At 38.2% G+C, this 23,340-nt stretch overlaps 2 protein-coding genes across 3 annotated transcripts in view; one reads left to right on the top strand and one right to left on the bottom strand.

Moving 5' to 3' along the window:
- The first annotated feature begins 3,140 nt into the window (after window positions 1-3,140).
- nrsn1 (neurensin 1) lies at window positions 3,141-19,646 on the top strand. Of its 2 annotated transcripts, none has more exons than XM_058746970.1 (3): window positions 3,141-3,238; window positions 6,575-6,781; window positions 17,662-19,646. In XM_058746970.1, exons 2-3 carry the CDS (start codon window positions 6,584-6,586, stop codon window positions 18,058-18,060), a joined length of 597 nt encoding a protein of 198 aa, XP_058602953.1. In that variant the 5' UTR covers window positions 3,141-3,238; window positions 6,575-6,583; the 3' UTR covers window positions 18,061-19,646. The 2 variants fall into 2 exon arrangements, with proteins under 2 accessions (XP_058602953.1, XP_058602954.1); XM_058746971.1 differs by having other exon boundaries at window positions 3,221-3,361.
- Window positions 19,647-21,789: 2,143 nt separating this feature from the next.
- LOC131521268 (doublecortin domain-containing protein 2-like) overlaps window positions 21,790-23,340 on the bottom strand; it is a 39,131-nt gene continuing 37,580 nt past the window's right edge. The window contains exon 9 of the mRNA XM_058745824.1: window positions 21,790-22,731. Coding sequence (XP_058601807.1) covers window positions 22,390-22,731 — 342 coding nt within the window. The 3' untranslated portion in view covers window positions 21,790-22,389. The remainder of the gene's footprint in view (window positions 22,732-23,340) is intronic.

Below are 23,340 nucleotides of genomic sequence, written 5' to 3'. Positions count from 1 at the left end.
CCATTGTGTGCTAAACATGTTATCAACATGCTCAAACATGTTAGCAACACTTAGCTAAGGGCTAAAGTATGCTACTAACTCCATCAAACAGGAAGTTGTTGTAACTCAGGCATACAATGTCCAATCTGCCTTCAACTTCACATGTTTGATTACAGTCCTGGCCTGAAGACATCTACATGCTCACATTCGGTTATAGTGATAGCGCCACCTACTGACAACAGGAAGTGACATGTTTTACACAGTGATGCACTTTTAGAAACACTGTAAATTATGCCATTGTGTGTTAAACATGCTAGAATAATGGTCAAACATGATAGCAACGCTTACTAAGTACTAAAGCATGTTATTAATACCATGACACAGGAAGTTGTTGTAACTCATGCATACAATGTCTTATCTGCCCTAAACTTCACACCTTTTATAATAGTCCTGGCCTAAACACATCAAAAGACCAATATTCAGTTAAAATTATAACGCCACCTGCTGGTGAGAGGAAATGACTTGTTTCACACTAACTTAAACACGCAATGTCCGGTCTGCCCCAAACTTCACATTTTTGGTAAGAGTCCTGGCCTGAACACATCTTAAGGTCAATATTCATTTATAGTGATAGTGCCACCTGTTGGCACATGCCAATTTCCAGTTATAGAAATAGCGCCACCAGCTGGCAGCATGAAATTACTTGTTTCACACTAGCTTAAACATGCAATGTCCGATCTGTCCCAAACTTCACACGTTTTATAAGAGTCCTGGTCTTAATACATCTTAAGGCCAATATTCAGTTTTATAAACATACCGCCACCTGCTGGCAATAGGAAATTACTTGTTTTACACTAACTTAAACATGCAATGTCCAATCTGCACAAAACTTCATATGTTTGGTAAGAGTCCTGGTCTGAAGCATCAAAAGGCCAATATTCAGTTATAATTATAGTGCCACCTGTTGGCAATAGGATACATCATGCTTTGCACTAACTCAAACATACCATGTTCAATCTGCACCAAACTTCATATATTTGATAAAAGTACTGGTCTGAAGACATCTACAGGCCAATGTTAAGTTATAGACATAGCGCCACCAGCAGGTTTGGCACATATAAATGACTTTAACATTTTCCTCTATATTTGGCTTTTTAAATGCATATTGCTCACCGTTCCCTGTCTTTCTGAAGCTACCGTTGGCGGTGAGCCCGGGTGCGAGGGCCCGTTTATCGCTGCTTGCAGCTTTAATTATTATTATTATTATTATTATTCTCCAAAATGAATCGCGGTTTTGAGGGCCTAAACACGCTCGAAAAGTCACGAAACTTTGCACACGCATCAGAACTGGTGAAAATTTACATCTTATGTGGGTTTCAGAAGTGGGTGTGGCAAAATGGCTCGATAGTGCCACCTATACACTTTCAGCGGTGTGTGCCTCGAGCTACGTTTCATGTACATACATGAAAATCGGTACACACATGTATCATACCAATACCTACAAAAATGTCTCTTGGAGCAAAATCAAAAACCAAACAGGAAGTCGGTTATTTTTAATTTCCTCTGCAAATTTTGTGTCATTTTTGCCATTTTCAGGTGTCATACTTTAACGAGCTCCTCCTATAGATTAATTCAGATGAACACCAAATTTGGTCAGTCTAATCTAAAGCCCTTTGCGATGTTAAATTGTGAAGATCTAGAGTTTTCGTTGAAGGGCGTGTCTGTGGCGGCCTGACAAATTTCGATGTTTCGCAAGGAAACAGGAAGTTGTTATAACTCAGGCATGCAATGTCTGATCTACATCAAACTTCACATGTTTGATAAGACTCCTGACCTGAAGAGATCTAAGTGACCATATTCAGTTATAGTCGTAGCGCCACCTGCTTGCAACAGGAAGTGACATGTTTTACTCTGTAACGAACTCCTCCTAGAGATTCAATGACATCAACATTATATTTAGCAAGTCTACTCTAAAGGCCTTTGTGATGTTAAATTGTGAAGATCTAGAGTTTTGGTTAAAGGGCGTGTCTGTGGCAGCCTCACAAAGTTCGATGTTTCGCCATGGGAATAGAAGTTGATATAACTCAGCCATACAATGTCCGATCTGCCTCAAACTTAACACGTTTGATAAGAGAACAGTTCTGAACACATCTAAACACTAATATTCCATAATAATGATAAGGCCACCTGCTGGCAACAGGAAATGACTTGTTTTACACTAACTCAAACATGCAATGTCCAATCAGCACCAAACTTCATATGTTTGGTAAGAGTCCTGGTCTGATGACATCTACATGCCAATGTTCAGTTATAGACATAGCGCCACCTGTTGATAACAGGACATGACATGCTTTACACTAACTTAAACATACCATGTTCAATCTGCACCAAACTTCATATGTTTGGTAAGAGTCCTGGTCTGATGACATCTACATGCCAATGTTCAGTTATAGACATAGCGCCACCAGCTGGCAGCAGGTTTGGCACATATAAATGACTTTGACATTTTCCTCTATATTTGCCTTTTTAAATGCATGTTGCTCACCGTTCCCTGTCTCCCTAAAGCCACCGGTCGGCGGTGAGCCCGGGCGCAAGGGCCCTTCCATCGCTGCTTGCAGCTTTAATTTTAAATGAATTTGGAAGGATTTAACCATTTTGACTTTCTGCAAAGTGATTTTTTTTTTTATCATTAATTGCACTGGTTAACATTTTTCAAATGCCATTTTCTTAATGTGACATTTTTCTCATACACCAAATGCATTATGTCATGCTTCATGCACTCACTAATTCACTTCTTAAATGATATTGTTGTCAGAAAAAGCATACTCATTTACATGCAAGTGTTTTATTACATAAGCAACCTCTACAAACGGTCTAGCAATTACAAACCACACCGTAGCTGATTGTTTTTGTTTTGTGATTGGTTATAATGCAGTCTAGTTCTTTTGGATGTTTAATAGGACTTCCAGTCTATTAGTCAAGAACAGTCTTCCTTCCCCATGGAAGGAATGAAACATTGGCGGTGTGCAATAGAATTCATACGAGCACAGGTGAACATGTGAGGAGGAACAGCACATTTGAACCTGATTAAAATGCATCACACTCATCTATCTCTCCAGGCAGCCAGGTGACTCAGAGAAGCATCTGATCAGGACAGACTCCCACCTCTCTCTGGCGCATGCGCAGTGCGTCGCTGTGAGTCGAGCGCATCGGCGGCTGTGCGGAGTGAAGAAGAGCAGCTCCAGCCCGGTTATGACAGGTATTCACTTTTATTCATTTATACTCCAAACACGGATCTGTCGAAGCCTCTCGATGTCTTATGCTGAATTCGTCGTTGTCTAAACGCTGTCGTTCTCTCTGTCACGAAGGACGCATTTGATGGGTAAGACTGTGACTGCTGGATCAATCTGCTTTTATACCGATCATCAAATGTGTAAAAGCTGCTTTGTGCCGTTTTGTTGAATAAGAACGACACTGTATGTTTTAAACGTTCGTTGACGCATTGGACATACACGCAGCTATAAATAGACTTCCATCATCTAATTTCACATCTCTAATGAGAGGAGAGGACAGAGTGTCTCAGATGTTCAGGAGCATCAGATGACATGAAGATCTCAGGATGGCGTCATCTGAGAGTCACAGACTGTGACGTCACGCTGCTCAAAAAATAAATAAATAAATAAATCTCAGAGCAAATTAACCTTCAGCTTCATACAGATGCTCACAAATGCATGTCAGTTGGAAATATAATTGAAAGTGTGTGGTCACAGTTGTCTTTTTCTGATCCCAACGTAAAAAGCCCATTCATTTTCTACATAGAGGAATTTATTTTTTACAATAACTTATAAACTGTTAAAGTCAGACCTGCTGTGAGCTACAAGGTTGTTAATTGATGATGTCTGCTTTGTTAAAGGGTTACTCCACCCCAAAATTAAAATTTTGTCATTAAATTCAGAAAATAAAAATAACTACTTTTTTTCAACAATTCATCTCCTCTGTGTCTCTCCACGTCACCGTAGCGCAATTTTGGAGAATATCCGCTGAACGCAAACTGAGTTGAACGAAAATAGCTCATCCTTGTGTTGCGGCGGATACAGAAGAGCATATGCAGTTTGCATTCAGCGGATATTCTCCAAAATGGCGCTACGGTGATGCAGATCCTTATGAGAAACTGCATTACCCATGATTCTGTGATCTCCACCAATCAGAGAATCGCTACAAAATCAGTAAATCATGTCAAAAGAACTCTTTAGCTAAAAGTGATAAGGAAATAACGAGAGAACCTGCGCGCGTCAGACCGGAGTTCTCGAGCAAGACTGGAAGTATTAAAAATAATATATCCCACAAATTGTCTATGCGCAAATTTCCAGCTTCTGAAAGAAAAACAGATTATACAGGAGAGAGATGCAGGGAACAGGGAATGTGTGTTCTGCAAAGAGAGGTAAATAATAATTTTGCAGTAACTGTTGATGTTGCGGCTGGTCAAGAAAATGTTTGTGCTTGTTTCTGTGTGATATAATTGTATATATCTATGATATTCTGGTCTATAACTCCTCCCCAAACTTCCCTCTGCCCTGTATCTTGGTCTCTCATTGGCTGAAGGTCATCGCCGATGTAGTTTTCGGTCAGAAATCATTGCACACAGCAGGATTGTGAATTGCCGACAGCTCCAGATATTTAGCATGCCAAATATTTTGCGATTCTCTCAGATCGCGTCTTTGATAATTCACACTGCTGGATTGTCACGCATGTGAACGAGCACCGATTTGATTTTCCAGCTGTAGGATGAGTCTGTCATTGTTTCAATGTTAAAAATATTCTTCTCCTACTCCACATTAATATCCAGAGTCACCTTTGATAATTAAACCTGTCATAGGCTGATTCTCAGTTTGGGGTGGGGCTATCTGTGTGTCTGACCAATGGAAAACAGCGGAGGATTTGGGAAACCTCTTTAAAAACCTTCTGTTTGGTTCTGCAGAACCACAGTGGCAGAAAATTCAGCTTTAACAAAATAACAATCAGTTAATGAGGAATCTATTTATTAAAACTACATGGTCAAAATCTTGTCATTAGAATGCTGTTTGTGTAGATCTTTTGTTTGTTTGTTTGTTTGTTGCCTGACTGTTCATTTGAGCAGATTTCTGTCTGCTAAATGCATAACCCTAAAAAGGGCAAAACCATAAAGAGACATCAGAAAATTAATTTATTAGCTATTTTTCATCTTATTGGCACTCAAATAATATTTTTTTTAAAAACTTGACTCTTATTTTTATTTTATTTTAATGTTTGTATCCTGCAGAATACGTGTGTAAATTCACTAAAAACAGAACGCTTGTTAATCAATGCTTGTTACAACATGGTTGTAATTCATGAACACTTTGTAATACAGACCTAAGGTTGGTCTCTTTTTAAAGAAGACATAGCAGATTATTGCTGAAGTGAAAGCATTTAAAGAAGAAGAAAAAAAAAGGTATAAAAAGTTATAAAAGGTTAAGTTTACAGTAAAGTAGTATACTATTTTTATTATATATAAAATAAATATTTGATAAAATATGTTGCACTCTAAGATTGATATAAAATCAAAGTCATATGTCTAAGCAAGTTATGTTCCAAATTTAAAAATGATGGTTGCTGTGAGATTTTGGTTGGGCACTATGCCACAAAAAAAACAAAAACACACACCCAAACTCTATTGAATTTTTATGGTGCAGTTTTCTGTTACAAATTAATCATTTTCTGTCACAATATCACTTCTATTACAAAACAGTCACCAAATATGGATCCTTGACTGTCAGACCTTTCCAATGATATGTGTTTTGTCAAGATTACAAAAACATTTGATTTTCTAAAACACAAGCCACACAATCTCAGAGTCTATATGTTTTTATATCTTGATTTATACCCCTAAAAGGGCGACGTATCCCCTGAGATACAAACATTTAGAGACAGATTACAAAAAATGTAAGCATTTAATTCATAACATTTCAGTGTAAACCTAATAAGCTAATACCGAACAACAGCTTTTTAAACAGGTAAGTCCCCTCCAACATGTGTAAATATGTGAACTAGATCAACTTTTATCGGAGGGTGAGTACATTTCTCTACTACAGGCGGCCATGCAGTTTTAAATGCTTCCTGTGAGCTAAACAAAGAATGTATGAGCAAATACACCTTATCTAAAAATATTCACAACAAACAACCTTTCAAAATGAAACCAAGAAATAAGACCTCCACTTTCACTGCTTCTCCCCAAAGCTTCTTAAATGTTTGTGTCCCCCAGGATACGTTGCCCCATTAATATAAAATGGGCCTAAAATGCCCATAAAAATGCCAAATAAAACAGAATTTTACAGTATTAATATGAAATACTTTGAAGTTTAATAGTAGTATAATAATATTTATTTATTGGCTTGTTTAATTTTTATAATTTGACTGAATAGTAATAATAATAATAATAATAAAATAATAATAATAATTAGTGTGTCCTCAATTTGTTCAACCTGTGTTTTAATGAAATGATGCACATAGTTTCATGGCTGGTAAACTGAATTGAAATGAAATTGATACTAAATGGCGATGCTGTGTTTGTGTGCAGATGTGAAGCATGGCGTCCTGCTCAGAGATCTGTGGCTCGGATTACGCTGAGCAGAGCCATGGCGCCCTCAGCAGCGGTCACCAGGGTTACGGGGTGCGTTCCTACCTGCACCAGTTCTACGAGGAGTGCACCGCTTCCATCTGGGAGCGCGATGAAGATTTCCAGACACAGAGATCGCCGAGCCGCTGGAGCTCTGTGCTCTGGAAGGTGAGCTGCTTTGATAGACGTTATGATCTGCAAAAATGTGCCGACAAACCAGTTTTTATGTTTGCATGAATGCATGTTATGTATGTGTTTTTGTCATTTTTTTTGTGTTTATTTTTATATTGCTATTTATTTATTGTTTTATTTTTATTTATTTATTTTTTCAGTTTTAGTTTTTTAGTTTATATTTAATTTTATTAGTAATATGTGCAGCCAATCACAAAGCTGGTTCCTCTTCAAAAACATTGTATTATTATTAATTATTTTTTTCAATTGCTATTTTGTCCTCCAAAGATTATGAAAAAAATAATCTAATGATGCTTGCTTTTTTTTTTTTTGTCTTTTGTTCCTTTATAGTGGTGTGCTTCCACCCCTTTTTTAAATTAATTTATTTTTTTTATTTATCAGTTTATTTACATTTATTTTTATTTGTTTTTCATTTGAGTTCAATAAATGCATGATGGTTTAAGGTCCGTTAGTACCAATCACATTTGCAATATTGACCAAAATAATGCTGAATATTTTACCTGCAAACTCTGACATTGAAATATGCTATTGATATGCAAATCCAAGTTTTTTTTTTTTTTGTATATGAATGTGTATCTGAAGGGAACTGACTGTCTTCAGAAAAGTTTCAGTGACATTTTCTTTTTAATTTCACCTCCATGTGAGGTTTATGAGTACAACGCTACTTTGTTTCCGGGGGTAACCGCTGTATTTCTGCTTTTCCTTCATTCAGCTCATCTGCTGTTTTTGTTCAGATCAGTTATATTTAACATGCATAATCATTTACAGTCATGGCCAAAAATATCGGCACCCATGTTAAATATGATCAAAGAAGGCTGCATTGTTAATCCTTTTGATCTGTTATTTAAAATATCATTATGAAATAAATGTTTTTCTCTAATACACATTGGCCACAGTTAACGACACCCTTTTATTCAATATTTTTTGAAACCTCCATTTACCAGTTTAACAGCTCTAAATGTATAATGCCTGATGAGGTTAGAGACACCTGACAAGAGATCAGAGACCATTCCTTCATCCAGAATCACTCCAGACCCTTTAGATTCACAGCTTCTTCTCTTCAGGTCACTCATGTTCTACAGGGTTCAGGTCAGAGGACTGGAATGGCCAGCAGAAGCTTGGTTTTGTGCTCAGTGACCCATTTTTGTGTTGTTTTTGAGGTTTGTGTTTGGATTATTGTCCGGTTGGAAGATCCAAACATGGCCCATTATAAGATTTCTAACAGAGTCAGTCACTTATTGATTTTTTTATCTGTTGGTATTTGACAGAATCCATGATGTCATGCGTCTAAACAAGATGTCCAGGACCTCCGGCAGAAATATAGGCCCACAACATCAAAAATACAGCAGTATATTTCATTGTAAACATGGGGTACTTCTTATCCCTGTGTTCACCAAACCCATCTTAAGTGTTTGCTGCTAAAAAGCTTATTTTTTTAGTTTAATCTGACCATAGAAGCCAGTCCCATTTGAAGTTCCAGTCGTGTCTGATAACTGAATATGCTGGAGATTGTTTTTGGATGAGCGAGGATAATTTTTCTTGAAACCCTCCCAAACAACATGTGCTGATGTAGGTGCTGTTTGACAATTTTTTAAAGGTTTTCTGACCCCGAGACTCAACTATTTTCTACAATTCTCCAGCTGTGGTCCTCGGAGAGTCTTTAGCCGCTCAAACTCTCCTCCTCACCGTGCATTAGGACGATATAGAGACACGTCCTCTTCCAGGCAGTTTCCTAACATTTTATGTTGATTGGAAATTCTTAATTATTGCCCTGATGGTGGAAATGGGAATTTTCACTGCTCCAGCTCTTTTCTTAAAGCCGCTTCACTAATTTGTGAAGCTCAATTATCTTTTGCTGCACATCAGAAATATATTCTTTAGTTTTTCTCATTGTGATGGATGATTAAGGGAATGTGGGCTTTGTTTTCCCTCCTATTTATATTTCCGTGAAACAGGAAGCCATGGCTGGATAATTTTATGTTCATAATCACCCTGGAGTGCTCAAAATTGTGAATATGAATGGGAATATACTTCAGAGATATTTTACTCATAAGAATTTCTAGGGGTGTCAATAATTGTGTCCAACGTGTATTTGAGAAAAACTTTTATTTCATAATGATATTTCCCTCCATTTTAAATGCTTATTATCCAATGAAAGGTTAGATTTTTGCAATTTAAAAAAATATATATATATATATATATATATCAAAAGAATTAACAATGCAGATTAATTTTCACAGACTTCTTTAATTATATTTACCAAGGGTGCCGATATTTTGGGCCATGACTGTATTAGGCTGACATGTCAAGTCAAGTCACCTTTATTTATATAGCGCGTTTAACAATACAGATTGTGTCAAAGCAGCTTTACAGTATCAAATAGGAAAATAGTGTTGGTAATGCAAAAAGACAATAGTAAACACTCAATTTTCAGTTAAAGGCAGTTCATCATTGAATTCAATGATGTCGTCGTCCAGCTCAGTTCAGTTCTAATAGTATTTGTGCAATCAAGTTGACGATATCGCTGGAAATTAAGTGTCCCAAACTAAGCAAGCCAGAGGAACCAAAACTCCATCAGTGACAAAATGGAGAAAAAAACCTTGGGAGAAACCAGGCTCAGTTGGGGGCCAGTTCTCCTCTGGCCAGATGAACCAGCAGTTTGTGCTGAGGACTCATCTGGTTTCCGAAGTCTTGTCCCGATGGCCGTCTAGGAGATAAGGTCTCCACTGAGGATCTGTCTCTGGGGCTCATCTAGTTGTCCTGATCTCCGCTGACATTCAGGGCTGTAGAGGTTGTCTCTAGGTGCTGATCCACCATCTGGGCTGGATACGGACAGGATTCGGGAGGCTGCAGTGGCCATCTGATCTGGATACAGACTAGGCATGGGACGATAACCGGTTTCAAGGTATACCGCAGTTTGGAAAATTCACGGTTTCAAAACCACTAAAATTTTCCGTTATACCGTTCCTGCGGTATGCGCAGTTTTTTACGTGTCGTCAAAGACGAAAAGTGCAGGACTCCCTCAGTTGTGAGCAGTGAAGAGCGTAACAAGTCACATGACCCCAACCCCGACTCCTCCCCCTCCGGTTGGTGCGAGCGGTCAGTGATAGTAACCTGTGTGTAGGATGATGGCCGAAGGAGGTGAATCCCTGGAACTTTTTCCCCCGTCGAAAAAGGCAAGTCTGCCGTATTGGAATTTCTCGGGTAACGTAGACCAATCATGTTTCGTACACAATGATGTTCCATACTGATGACGTTTTGGCACCGATCGCTAAATAAATACTTCCAGGTCATACACAAACGATATATCTGTGTCGTTTTCATTTCTCCCTCTTTCACCCCTGATCAAGACAGAGACCCATTCTCCGGTTGTTTCAGTGTTGAAATAAATACTATTTGGCTTGCTACCGAGGCAGATAACATACCTAATTAACTAGCTAACGTCAACTAGTTTCCTCCCTCACGTTACCTCACAGAGCAGGGAATAGCAGACTAAAGTACTACATTTCTGCGATTTAGTACAATAAATTTAGCTGGTATCACGTCTATAATTTTAAGCCTCCTGCCATTGTTTACATCTGTTCAAAATCATGTCATTTAAAAAAAGAAACAAACTGCTGGCTCAGGGGCCTGTTCCATAAAAGACGCTAAGAAAAACGGGGATTAAAGTCCAAAACCTGACTTGAAATAACCTAACAAATCAATCGGGACTAAATTGATGTTATGTTTTCCTCAGTGTATAACTGACACGTCACAGGTATATTTTTCATCTGTAAATGTTAGAAAGTCATGCAAATATATCCATTTTGCTGTCAGGAGTGGGCGAGGCTTAGCGAGCGAACGAGCGCTGCTGCGCGCTACACAGACGGAGCAGAATAGAATAATAGCGCAAGAATTCTGAATACAATATACATTCTGCTAAAATATTTGTTGTTGGACATTAATTGTGACACATAGAATTTGAATCCTAATTAGAAGTGTATTATTTTTTTTATGATAACAGTAACTGTAAATCAAATGTAAGCTGGCTAATACAGCCATACTAGCTCAAATGAGTTAAATGTGTGTTCCTCTTATCAGTTAAAATGTAGTCTGATTCCTATTATTTATTTTAATTTTTAATTCAGTGATTTTAACTTTTGATTTAGTGTTTTTAATGCTTTAAAGAGCCATTTTAGATTGCAATGTTTTAATGTTCTAATAACCATAAAAGGTGCAGCTGTCATAAATTCAGAGAGAAAGGCTGCATGGCTACTGCTGATCAACTAAATGCGCAAGTAGCAACTATGTTAAAATGTCATTAGACTATTTTGGGCACAATACATTAAATACAGTTGGTTGTAGCCTATTTTTTATTTATTTGATTATTTAAGGTGTATTTTCTGTATAGGCTACTTTTATTTTTGGACTAATAATAAAGTCAACTAATTGTATGTGCATTCCTATTGGTCAGTGTTAGAGGAGCTCAGCTTAGCCGGACAGTTAGCCTGCTCCTGACCAGGTTAGTTTGCCAGCATAAGTTGCCACAGTGACTGAGCTTGAGCTATGGTAATTTTGCTTTCAAGGGTTAGGGGTTCAAGGGTTTTTTTTTTGTGGATGCGTAGATTTACCTCACATAATCTGCAAAAGTCGTTCACAGCCATCTTCACTCCGGTATTTCGCTCTATGGTTTTGTTTTCGCCGCATACCTGTGTTTACAGTGGAAGTTCGAGGCGGCTGAGAACTCTAGCTGTTGCACTTTGAACCAGCTGGAGTTTGTTTATTAAGCGTGCAGAACAACCACCCAATAAAGCATTGCAATAATCTAGCCTCGAGGTCATGAACGCATGAATGAATGTTTCTGCATTTGATATTGTGACCATAGGTCGCAATTTAGATACATTTTTGAGATGGAAAAATGTAGTTTTACAAATGCTAGAAATGTGGCTTTCTAGCAAGAATTGACTGAGCAGCCATCAAGTTTTAGACAGTGTTCTAGGTTATTACATGCAAAGGTTTTAGGTCCGATAATTAACACCTGTTTTTTCAGAATTTAGCAGTAAGAAATTACTTGTCATCCAGTTTTTTTGTATCAACTATGCATTCCGTTAGTTTTTCAAATTGATATGTTTCGTCGGGCCCCGAAGAAATATAGAGCTGAGTATCATCAGCATAACAGTGAAAGCTAACACCGTGATCCTTGATGATATCTCCCAAGGGTAACATGTAAAGCGTGAAAAGTAAGAGCTCTAGTACAGAGCCTTGAGGTACCGCACTTGTGATCAATATGATACCTCTTCATTCACTGCTACAAATTGATGGTGGTCAGATAAGTACGATTTGAACCATGCTAATGCACTTTCACTAATGCCAACAAAGTTTTCTAGTCTATTCAAAAGAATGCTGTGGTCAATAGTGTCGAACGCAGCGCTAAGATCCAGTAGCACTAATAGAGCAATGCAACCGTGATCAGATGATAAGAGCAGGTCATTTGTAACTAATGAGAGCAGTACTAGTACTATGATACGGTCTAAATCCTGACTGGAAATCCTCACATATACTATTTTGAAGTGTATTGAATAAATACCTGGGGTTATGTTTGTTTTCTTCTAAAAGAGACGAAAAGTAATCAGATCTAGAAGTTGTAATGCTTTTCTGTAGGATAGGGTACTTTCCCGCCATGCAATACGAAATACCTCTATTTTTGTTTTCCTCCAGCTGCGCCCCATTTTCCCGGCTGCTCTCTTTAGGTTGCGAGTGTGCTCATTATACCACGGTGTCAAACTGTTAGCCTTAATCTTCCTTAAGCGTAAAAGAGCAACTGTATCTAAAATACTAGAAAAGAGAGAGTCTATTGTTTCTGTTACATCATCAAGTTTTTCTGAGCTATTTGATATGCTGAGGAATTGCGATAAATCAGAAGGATTACTTACAAAGCAGTCTTTTGTGGTAGAAGTGATGGTTCTACCATACTTGTAACAAGTAGAATTTTACAGTTTCAGCTATATGGAGTTTACACAAGACTAAATAATGATCTGAGATATAATCGCTTTGCTGCAGAATTTCAACATCATTAACATCAATTCCATGTGACAGTATTAAATCTGGAGTATGATTTCGACAATGAGTAGGACCTGACATGTGTTGTCTAACCCCAATAGAGTTCAGAATGTCTAGAAATGCTGATCCCAATGCATCTTTTTCATTATCAACATGGATATTAAAATCACATATAATTTAGACTTTATCTGCAGCTAGCACTAACTCTGATAAAAAAAAAATAAAAAAAAGATCTGCAAATTCTTTAATAAAGTCTGTATGGTGGCCTGTATACAGTAGCCAGCACAAACATCACAGGGGATTTATAACACTTGTTTCTCTGGATAATGTTATATGAAGCACCATTACTTCAATTGAGTTATACTTGAAGTCTGCCCTCTGAGAAATACTGAAAATATTGCTATAAATTGTTGCAACACCTCCCCTTTTACCTTTTGGACGCGGCTCATGTTTATAACAGTAATCTTTGGGGGTAGACTCGTTTAAAATAATGTAGTCATCTGGTTTTAGCCAGGTTTGTGACCCGCAACTATGCCGCCTCACAGTCACCCAGTTGCCCTGCTGCGGAGGCTCTGTAACCCGAACCGAACAACCAAACTGCTCCGGTGTGTGTTCACGGTGTGTGTGCACTTAGGATGGGATATATGCAGAGCACTAATTCCGAGTATGGGTTACCATACTTGGCCACGTCACATCACTTTCACTTTCACTCTCAATGTACAGGACTCTCTGAGCTAGTCGCTTCCAAAGCCGTATCTACAGCGCTCACATTCTTACTGTCCTCAACTAAAGTTTGGATGCGTGTCTCTAGTTTTAAAATCTTCTGTCAGCCTAACTATTTCCCTGCATTTATCACATGTGAATCCCTCGCTGCTGACAGAGAGAGATAAACTGTACATGTGGCATGCGGTGCAAACAGCAATAACAGGAGAAGAAACCATTACTTACCGTGATTGATGATGGATTCCAACTTACCACTATTGTTTGATGAACTCGTGAAAATACGGCGTGAGAGAGAAAGAAACAGAGCGAGGAAAAAAAAGAAAACAATAATAGATGCAAATAGAAACGTGCATGGAAATGCGAATGACAAGCTAACCTGCTAATGAATGCTAATGTGCTGCACTCACGGTTTTAGATTAAAAGCGAACAATCAAATTAGTCAGATTAGTTTGATAGATAATATCAGAAATATGGTGTGACTTAAGTTATATTTTATCACTTTAAACAACAGAGAGTGAAAGATATAGAGTCAACAGAAAAGTGAAGTTATACGGAGCTACAATCTCAGCAGCGGACAGGAACCGTCCTGCGATGTCTAAGCAAAGCCAAGACCCCTACTGGCAAACCAAGAGTCCAGAGACTTGTGAGGTTTATCATTTTATGAAACTTTTGTCAAAACTTTATTATTTGAACTGTAAAGTTCATTACATCATAGTTTTTAATAGTCATTTACAGTTTAGGATGTTACCATGGATATTGGTGTTGTTTCAAAACAAAGCTGCTAAATAAACAACATATAGTTATATTCTAATATTTAAAGAATATTGACAAATCAGAATTTTTCAGTTGCTGATTCTATAATTTTTTTTTAGAAGAAAATGCCACTCTATCACCTTCTAAACTGGCCTTTTTGATGATTGAGTAGCCATGCAATCAGATCAGAAATGCTCATTTTCGGCTATTAGAGTCTTGTATGTGTGCAGTCATCAGGCAGTCAGTGAGGGGTTGAATCGTGAAGCTGTGCAGCAGATGTCGCTACTGTCATCCTACTGGTGTTAAATACAGTTCTGTCATGACGACTCTCAGAGGGACTGGCATGGTAATGTACATGACAATGTTAAAGGATAAGTTCACTTCCAGAATAAAAAAAATAAATAAACAATTACTAATAATTGTAGTAAATTAGCTCAAGGGGGTAATATTAATAATTAATCATAACTCTTTATAATTAATTATAATATTTGGATAAGTGAATAGATATAGTTTGATAAAGCAGAATTTAAGGTACAATCAATTGACCAGGTCGTCTAGTGAAAGCTTAGTATTGATTATTTATTAATTCAAAGAAATCTTAATTTCCAGGGTAAGAGAAGTACCCTTTTTAAGGTACAGCACCACTCAGAGCATGTAACAAGATCAAAATCATAAATTGACTTGCAAGCAGGGAATCAGAATGAACACTCATATGTATTGTGCACAGTTTTATTAACTAAATCACAAACACATACCTAGTCTAAACAAACAAACAAACAAAAAAAAAAAAAAAATATATATATATATATATATATATATATAGTTTTTGTTTGTTTATATATATATATATATATATATATATATATATATATATACACACACACACACATACACACACAAATCACACATACATAGTGCATGGGAAGGGTAAGTGAGACGATGAATGAAAACGGACAGAAACGGGAAATGAGGCTCAGTTGAGCATCTGAAAGAACCATCAGTCTCTAATTCAAAGCACAGTATACGATAGCTTACAACAAACCTCTGTGTGGTGAAAGGAACGATACTTGCATTTGACTTGGCTGTGGAACGAGAGTCTCGTGAAGCCTCTGAAGAGAGTCTGGATGGTTCCATTAGATGGCCGAAGTTGCAATCTCTTGAAACTCTGAGGTTGTTCTTGACTCTGTTGGGGTTAAGAGAGTCTTCTCTCCTAAGTAAGCACATGGCTGGGTGTTAAATGGGGCCTGCTGGCCCTGTGGGCTGCAGTGGAACTGCAGGCCGCAATCCAGAGATGAAAATGCAGAGACTGCCGGGAGTGGGGAGAGAGAAATGCCTGAGCGAGGGCATTTCCATGATGGTAAATTCCAGGGTTCAGTGAAGACGAACTCCAGTGGAGCCATCTCCCCAGGCTAGGGAGACCGTACACAACTCTATATGTTGGGGCCTACCACATGGGTAGCAATCAGAACATTTAGCAGAAGAGAGTGGCGGACCTGTGCGTGAGCGCTTTAAAGTCAGGGAAGAGTCACACCTTTCAGGATGGGCTTGACCAATGAGAAAGCCTGAATTTCCAAACGGGAGGCTGGAAATATTGGGCCTTTGTCTGAGAGCATGGTTCGAATGGCTCTGGCAGTCTATATCTTGATTAAATTACAAACACACATGGCATTCTATGAGCATCAAATGAGCATTAATTTGGTAGGAGACACGATATAGGTGGGGTTACATTAACTAGTACTTCACTCATAAAGCATGCATAAAACAAAATACAATGCAAGAGACACTATACAAGATAATTAAAATCGTACACACAATGTCCTGGGTTGCATGTTTATCCGTAGAAAGGTTTGTCTATGAGTAACAAGGAGGAAAGTTTTGTTTGTATGGGCATTGCGTGGGATTCAGAAGGGTCCGTTCTTACGGCATGTCACATCTCACATAGTTTTGAGCAATAAAACAGTCTTATCAGATGGTTGCCCTGGTAACTGAGCCCTTTAGGGTGCTCTTTCAGGGGGAAGGTTCCATAGACCCTCACAGTGAGAGGGTTTGCTGGTTCATTCATTAAATATAATGAATAAATGTGTGTCTGATTAGTCCAAATGCTACAAATATTTATTCACTCCATGTCTTCCGAGATGTTCATGTCTTTATTTCTTTAGTCGCATATTTTTTTTTTGAGAAAAATATTCCAGGACTTTTCTCCATATAGTGGACTTCAATAAACTTCAATAAACTTAAATTTGAACATCCAAAATGCAGTTTCAATGCAGCTTCAAAGGGCTCTACACGATCCCAGCAGAGCAATAAGGGTCTTATCTAGTGGTCAATATCTCAATACACTTTTTAACCACAAATGCTGGGCTAGCATTAGCTCTGCGATGTGCAAGCACATCTTTATTAGGTGATATTGTCACTTATGATGTAGCTGGAAGTACCGACCCAGTGTTTACAAAGCGAACATGCAAAACAAATCTAAAAAAATCAACAATGCCAGATTATTTTAAAGTTGGAGGAGAAAATGAGATGGGGTTTTTAACTGAAGTACAAAGACGAAGAACTTACCGTGCATTGACCTTTCCAACAGGATTACATAATGTGTGAAGAAGCGCATGTGCATTGCAGAGCTAGAACAAGCTGAGCATGTGTGGTTAAAAAGTGTATATAGAAAATGACAGATCGTTTCACTAGATAAGACCCTTTATTCCTCTGCTGGGATCGTGTAGAGCCCTTTGAAGTTGCATTGAAACTGCATTTTGGACCTTGAAATCATTGGCCACCATTGAAGTTCACTATATGGAGAAAAACCCTGGAATGTTTTCCTCAAAAACGTAATTTCTTTGCGACTGAAGAAAGAAAGATATGAACATCTTGTATGACATGGGGTGAGTAAATTATCAGGAAATTTGTATTCTGGAAGTGAACTGATCCTTTAATGTGTTTGGTCTGCTACGCTGCTGCTATACCGAGACTTGCTACTGCCAATACATCCACAACATGCTGCTGTGAGCATGCAAGAAATACTGCTGCTGCACATATAACATATATGAATAACCTCCATACATAGTATACTTGAATCACCCTGTGGCAGATCTATACAGGTGGAGCTGGGGGAGGTGGAGGCTTTGTGCAGCATGCTGCAAACTGCTACAGCAAGCATTAGTCATATATTTGAATGTTGAGCAGCGAGCTCATTGGCTGCTGATAAAAAAAATAACCAATCAGCTGTGCCATGTGATCATGACGTCATAATGTCAGATTCAGTTTGACCTATCAGACTGCGCCATCTAGAGTTGCATACCAGAACATTGGATTAATATGGCTCCTCTGTGTCTCTCCACCAGGTCTGTCTCGCGCTGGGTGCTCTGATTCTGGTGGCGGGGTTGTCCGTGCTGCTGGTGGGCTACGCTACGCCGCCTCGACTTGAAGCATTCGGAGAAGATGAGCTGCTGTTTGTGGACGGCCGCGCAGTGCGCTTCAACCGGGCCTTGGATGCCTGTAAGCTGGCCGGAGCCGTTCTGTTCTGCGTGGGCGGCAGCGGGATGGCGGTGGGGCTGCTGCTGGCCGCCTGCTCTCAGGGCAGCTCCAAGGAAGAGCTTCATCTGCAGCAGCGCTTCAAAGAGCGGCTCGTCGAGATCCAGGCCTCCGTTCATCCCGTCACCCGCGCTCCCACCCCAGGAGAGGCCAAGGTGCCCGTCACGCTCTCCAAGGTGCAGAGTGTCCAGCCCGGAGCGGAAACCTGACCTCTTAAGCGTCCGACGCTTCCGTGCAAAACAAAACAACAGTTCCTTGAACAGTAGAGATAGATAACACTGCACTTTCTCTGGCGCATATCATTCTTCTATGTTGAGCGAGAATATTGAGAGTATTTACGGCGATTAGCGTAAGCATACCCTGTCGATCATCACTGGTGCTCCTGAATACAGACACACAGCACAAATATACTCGCGTGCTACGGCTAGGAATCAGAACACCTTTAGGCAGCTGTTTCGAAGAGCAACATATTCTTCAGAGGCGTCAAGGCATGTGCGTATTAATACCGAATAAGCAAGAATAGTTTCTCTATTATAGTGAACCCAAACACAGCCTCTCACAATTTCCATCGTGTTATATGAGAAAAGTCACTCAGTAAAACGCATAAACAAGTAGAACGGAGGCCTGCGCGTTAGCGGCTAATTCATCACTGCTGCCTCACTAACATTGTCAACAGAAACTACAATGATTTGTCATTGCTCATTCAGAAAGTGTCACGTTGGTTCATTGCCGTCACCTAAGGTGCAATTTTTCTCCCAATCTCTCCTAGCGAACGCTTCGCACTCTATTGCTACAGTCAATCAATAGTTTGCTGACAGAACGCAATGCGTTCCGAGCCACAATTTCACACATCTCAATACCACGCATCAGTTCTGTTCAGATACATCACCGCCGCGATGTCTAGGAGTGAAAATAGATTATGGTTTAGATGCGCCTGTGGGATTATGTAATATCCTTTCATTGTGTTGCGCATCATTCTTGCTCCAGCCTCGCTTTCCTCAAGAGGCCGTTAAGCACAGTCACTGTCTGGAGGTAATTACACTCATCGCAGCCGAGCCTATTAAGACTTTCCATACGCTAGTGCCACCTTTTCTTTCTGTCTGCTTCTCTTGTTTTGTGTTTCTCTTTGGCTTCCTGGTAGAGTCATTGCTTTGCTTTTGTTCCCAGAGTTTCTCTGTAAGTACAGTATTTGTGCCAGTCATTCCTAAAAACATTTATTTTGTGCTGGTATTTGCATCTTATTATTCTTATATTTTTTACTTTGATTGATTAGTGCAAATGTTGCATGATCACAGTGAAACATAAACTAGTTTCAAGAAGGTTGATAAGAATGAAAAACTCTCACCGTTGCTTCTGAGTGTAATCTTTTGTGTTATTATTGATTATGAATTATCATTGAACATATTGCATATGCATTCAGATGTTTGAAAATGACGAGGCTTGCTAATGAATCTCTCGCACCAATCACTGGGTATTTAACAATAAAATCTCTCGGACAAGCCTAGATGAAGTCTAAAAATATAACATTTATAATTATATATATATATATATATATATATATATATCTATATCAGCTGCTTCAATAATTGGTTATTCTTGTTTAAACTGACATATATGGATGTGTTTTTGGAGGTGTGTCGATTACAATGCTGGTAATCGTCTCAAACTGTCAAATCCTCTGGTTTGGTTTGTCCGTCTGCTCTTGGGAAGGAGACAGACGGTATCTGAGCTATTCTTACTCTTGGAACGTGTATTTTTCAGCAAACAGAATAAAAATAACTGTTTGTTACCGTCATTGTCTGTCGGTGGCTGTTTATTTGTTCACTCTAAATTTGCATATTGAAATTATCATTTGATCAACGCACATTAAAATATGTTGTATCTTTCACATGGTGTATTCAGTGGTGAGGATACGGTCAACACTAATGCTCTGAAGATCCTCAATCTATACAAATGTCCATCTGGTCACAAGTCACAGTTCCTGGGTCCAGTTGTGCTATCAGATCCCAAAAGCAAACAAAAACAGTAATACACACTCACGATGTGCTGTAATACTACCAAAAAATCATGTTCCTAACCTTTGTCTCTATAGCAAAATCTCAGCTGGCCACACACTGATTCAAACATTTTGTTTGGATCATTAAAATATTGTCATCCTGAACACAGTGAGCCCAGAGACTGCAGTGAACAGTTTTTAAAAGCTCACTTGAAATTAAGCAGAGGTTTAAACCTGGAAACAGTGTTCATTAGGTGATGAACTAACAAGCGGATAAAGGTTCGGTCACATTAGTGAAAGCCAGACTCTTTGAACTTATGTGACCAGCTTGAACCTGATGCAAAATCTGCATGTGGAAATATTTCTCTCTTACAGAAAATTGCATGAATTCCTATAGATGCGGTCACATTATTATAAACTTTGGCTAAATTTTAGGTCCATTCTCCATTGTCAAGGATGTTGGGACATGAATCACAGCTCACACAGAAGTCACTCTTGACCCAAGCAGATTTCTATTAGCAAATTTACCTGAGCAATTTGAATCTGATGTGAAATTGGCATGAAGAACCTTTTCTGTCCTCAAGCACAGAATTACAGATTGTGCTGAACTCTGTTTAAATAAATGTTTTTGTTTTTGTTTTGTTTTTGCCTAAAAATGTGCTTCAAGTTTTTTTTTGTTTTTTTTTTTCAGCTGCTTACACACATTTTCAAAACTTTGCCTCTTTTTTTCAGAACTTTACACACAAATCCAAGAATTGCACACACAAAATGCAAAATGCCTCACATCTCTTACAAAATGAAGCACTGCTTTCAAAATATCACAAACACATCTCAAAAGCAAACATTTGCAAATACCTTTGCCATAATATTAATCCCTGTTAGATTTTTTAGTGCTCCATAGAGAACTGTGTATTGTGTTTTCCAAAAGTGTTTTATGAAATTGAAAACTCAAAGTCAAAGGCCGAGAATTAGTGTCTGGTTTTGCAGATTTGGTGTGTGCTTCTGCTGTTTGAGTGTCAGCTTTCAGAAACTGTGTAACAAGGACAGATTTTGTGTGGAAGTAGTTGAAAAAAAAAAAAAAAAAACTGTAATACTAATAAAAGTAGCCCTAAAAAAAATACATTTATTCTTCTCTCTTTATATTTAAAATGAAACCGATATATTTGGATGTTGTAGACCTCTGTAATATTTCAAAGAAATAAGATGACTAAGAGAGTTTTAGGTACAGCAGATTGGTTCTGTTTTGCAGCTGTCAGTGTGTTGTGTTTCCGGTCTGTCAGTGGCTGGAAATAGATGTTGATTTGAGTGAGTCATGCTGAGGATCTGCTGATGGAGAGACGAGTCGCTCCCAGTGTTCACCTGCAGCGGTGCTGCTTAAATACAGCAGCATCACCAGATTCATACCAGCTCTGTGTGTGTGTGTGTGTGTGTGTGTGTGTGTGGAATTTCTCACCTTGACAAGCATGGGGAAAAAAATAAATAAATAAATAAAAAAAAACCTCTTCCAAATCAGTTAAACACTGATGGAAATGTTTTTAAAAGGGTGATTTGCCATTTTTTCTAAAAAAAAAAAATTGTTTTCCCACCACAGAATAAAAAAAAATAAATAAATAAATGCAAACTTCTCACAATTCTGACTTTTTTTCTTAGAATTGCCAGTTTATACATTGCAATTCTGAAATTTTTTTTTTTTTAATTTCACAGAATTGTTAGGAAAAATAGATAAAAAGTTACAAATATATACATGAGGAGAGGAATGAAGCCAGATTTGGTCTTCTTGTGAGGTGCTATTGTTGTGTATGTGCAATGTTTGTCCTAGTGACCTGTTTTACACAGATCACCTTGACTAGAGTCACACACACACACACACACACACACACACTAATGAATGACGTATCCACACAGATCTGTGAAAGCAGTCGACTGTATTTAGTTTGCACGTAGCTTATCCTTCAGGACTGATGTTAATTAAGTCGGTTGAAATGATAATATCACTATAATGACATACACAACAGAGAAGACACTGAAAGATGAAATAGAAATCTATATATTTAGCTTTCTTTGACAAAAAAGTATCTAAAATAAATATTTTTAGCAAACATTACACCTATCAGCTTAGCAGATGTTAGCACTTGTACTCTTTTGTTACCATAATTATGTTACTATATGGAAAATAGATATTTTCTCAAATCCTAACTGGTTAAATTAGCTGTGTTATTAAATATGTTCACAGTATTAGAATCTCAATACAATAAATTATTAATATGAATAAATTAGTAGCAATCAAAGTAATAAATCATCTTCTAAAGGGATAGTTCACCTAGAAGTGATCACTCAAACCTGTATGACTTTCTGTCTTCTCACAAAAACAATATATTTTGAAGAACGTTCTGGTCTCTCTTTTCCATGTTGTTATACAGAAAACACCAGCCAGAATAATTTTACAATAAAATTCTCCTTCTGTGCTCTGCAGCAGACAGAGAATCATACGGTTTGAAGGACACGGTGATCATTTCTCGCTGAAGTACTCCTTCAGGTTTTCTCATTCAGTATTTGCGGACGCGTCCTCACTGGGATCTGGATTCTCCTCCGCCGGCTCTCCCTCGTTCTCTGTGTTCTCCTGGTTTTCCTCTTCTGCTCCCTCCTCTGGTTTCTCCTCTTCATCTCCTCCTTCAGCTTCTTCATCCTTCTTCTCTTCACCGCCATCATGTGCCTCTGGTTCTGCTGTTTGTCCCTCTTCCTTTATCTCTCCATCCTCTTCATCCTCTTCATCCTCTGGTTTCTTCTCGTCTTCTTCATCACACGGTGATTCTTCTGTGTTTTGGGCCGCTTCACTTTCTGGTTTGGTTGAGTCGTCTATATCAGGACTGGCCTCCTCTGCCTCCTTAATAAAACAGCATCACATATCAGTGTGTGAGACCCTGCTGCATATTTTTGTGTATACCATGATACACTGCCATTCAAAAAAAAAAAAAAAAGCTGGTCACACTTTATATTAGGTGGAATTAACTACTATGTACTTGCATTAAAAAGTAAGTGCAGTGTACTTATTGTATTGTGAAACACTTCTGCTGCTATTGAGGGGGATACGGGGAGGTTAGGGACAGGTTTGGTGGTATGGGTCGGTTTAAGAGTGGGTTCAGGTGCAAGGGATGGGTCAACAGTGTAATTATAAATGTAATTACAGAAATTAATTACAGATGTAATTACATATAGGTATTTTTAAAAATATAAGTACAATGTAAAAACATGTATGTACACAATAAGTGCATTGTACCAAATCATTTATTAAAATGTAAGTACACAGTAGTTAAGGCCACCTAATATAAAGTGGGACCAAAAAGCTTCTATTCAGATGCATTAAATTGATTAAAAGTGACAGTAAAGATATTTGTTACAAAAGATTTATATTTCAAATAAATGTTGTTCTGAACTTTCTATTCATCTGTGAATCCTGAAAAATAAAAATGTATCAGTTTCCACAGAAATATTA

Source organism: Onychostoma macrolepis, chromosome 16 (genome assembly GCF_012432095.1).
Source record: "Onychostoma macrolepis isolate SWU-2019 chromosome 16, ASM1243209v1, whole genome shotgun sequence".
Lineage (NCBI taxonomy): Eukaryota > Metazoa > Chordata > Actinopteri > Cypriniformes > Cyprinidae > Onychostoma > Onychostoma macrolepis.
This window is presented reverse-complemented; position numbering and strand designations above follow the sequence as displayed.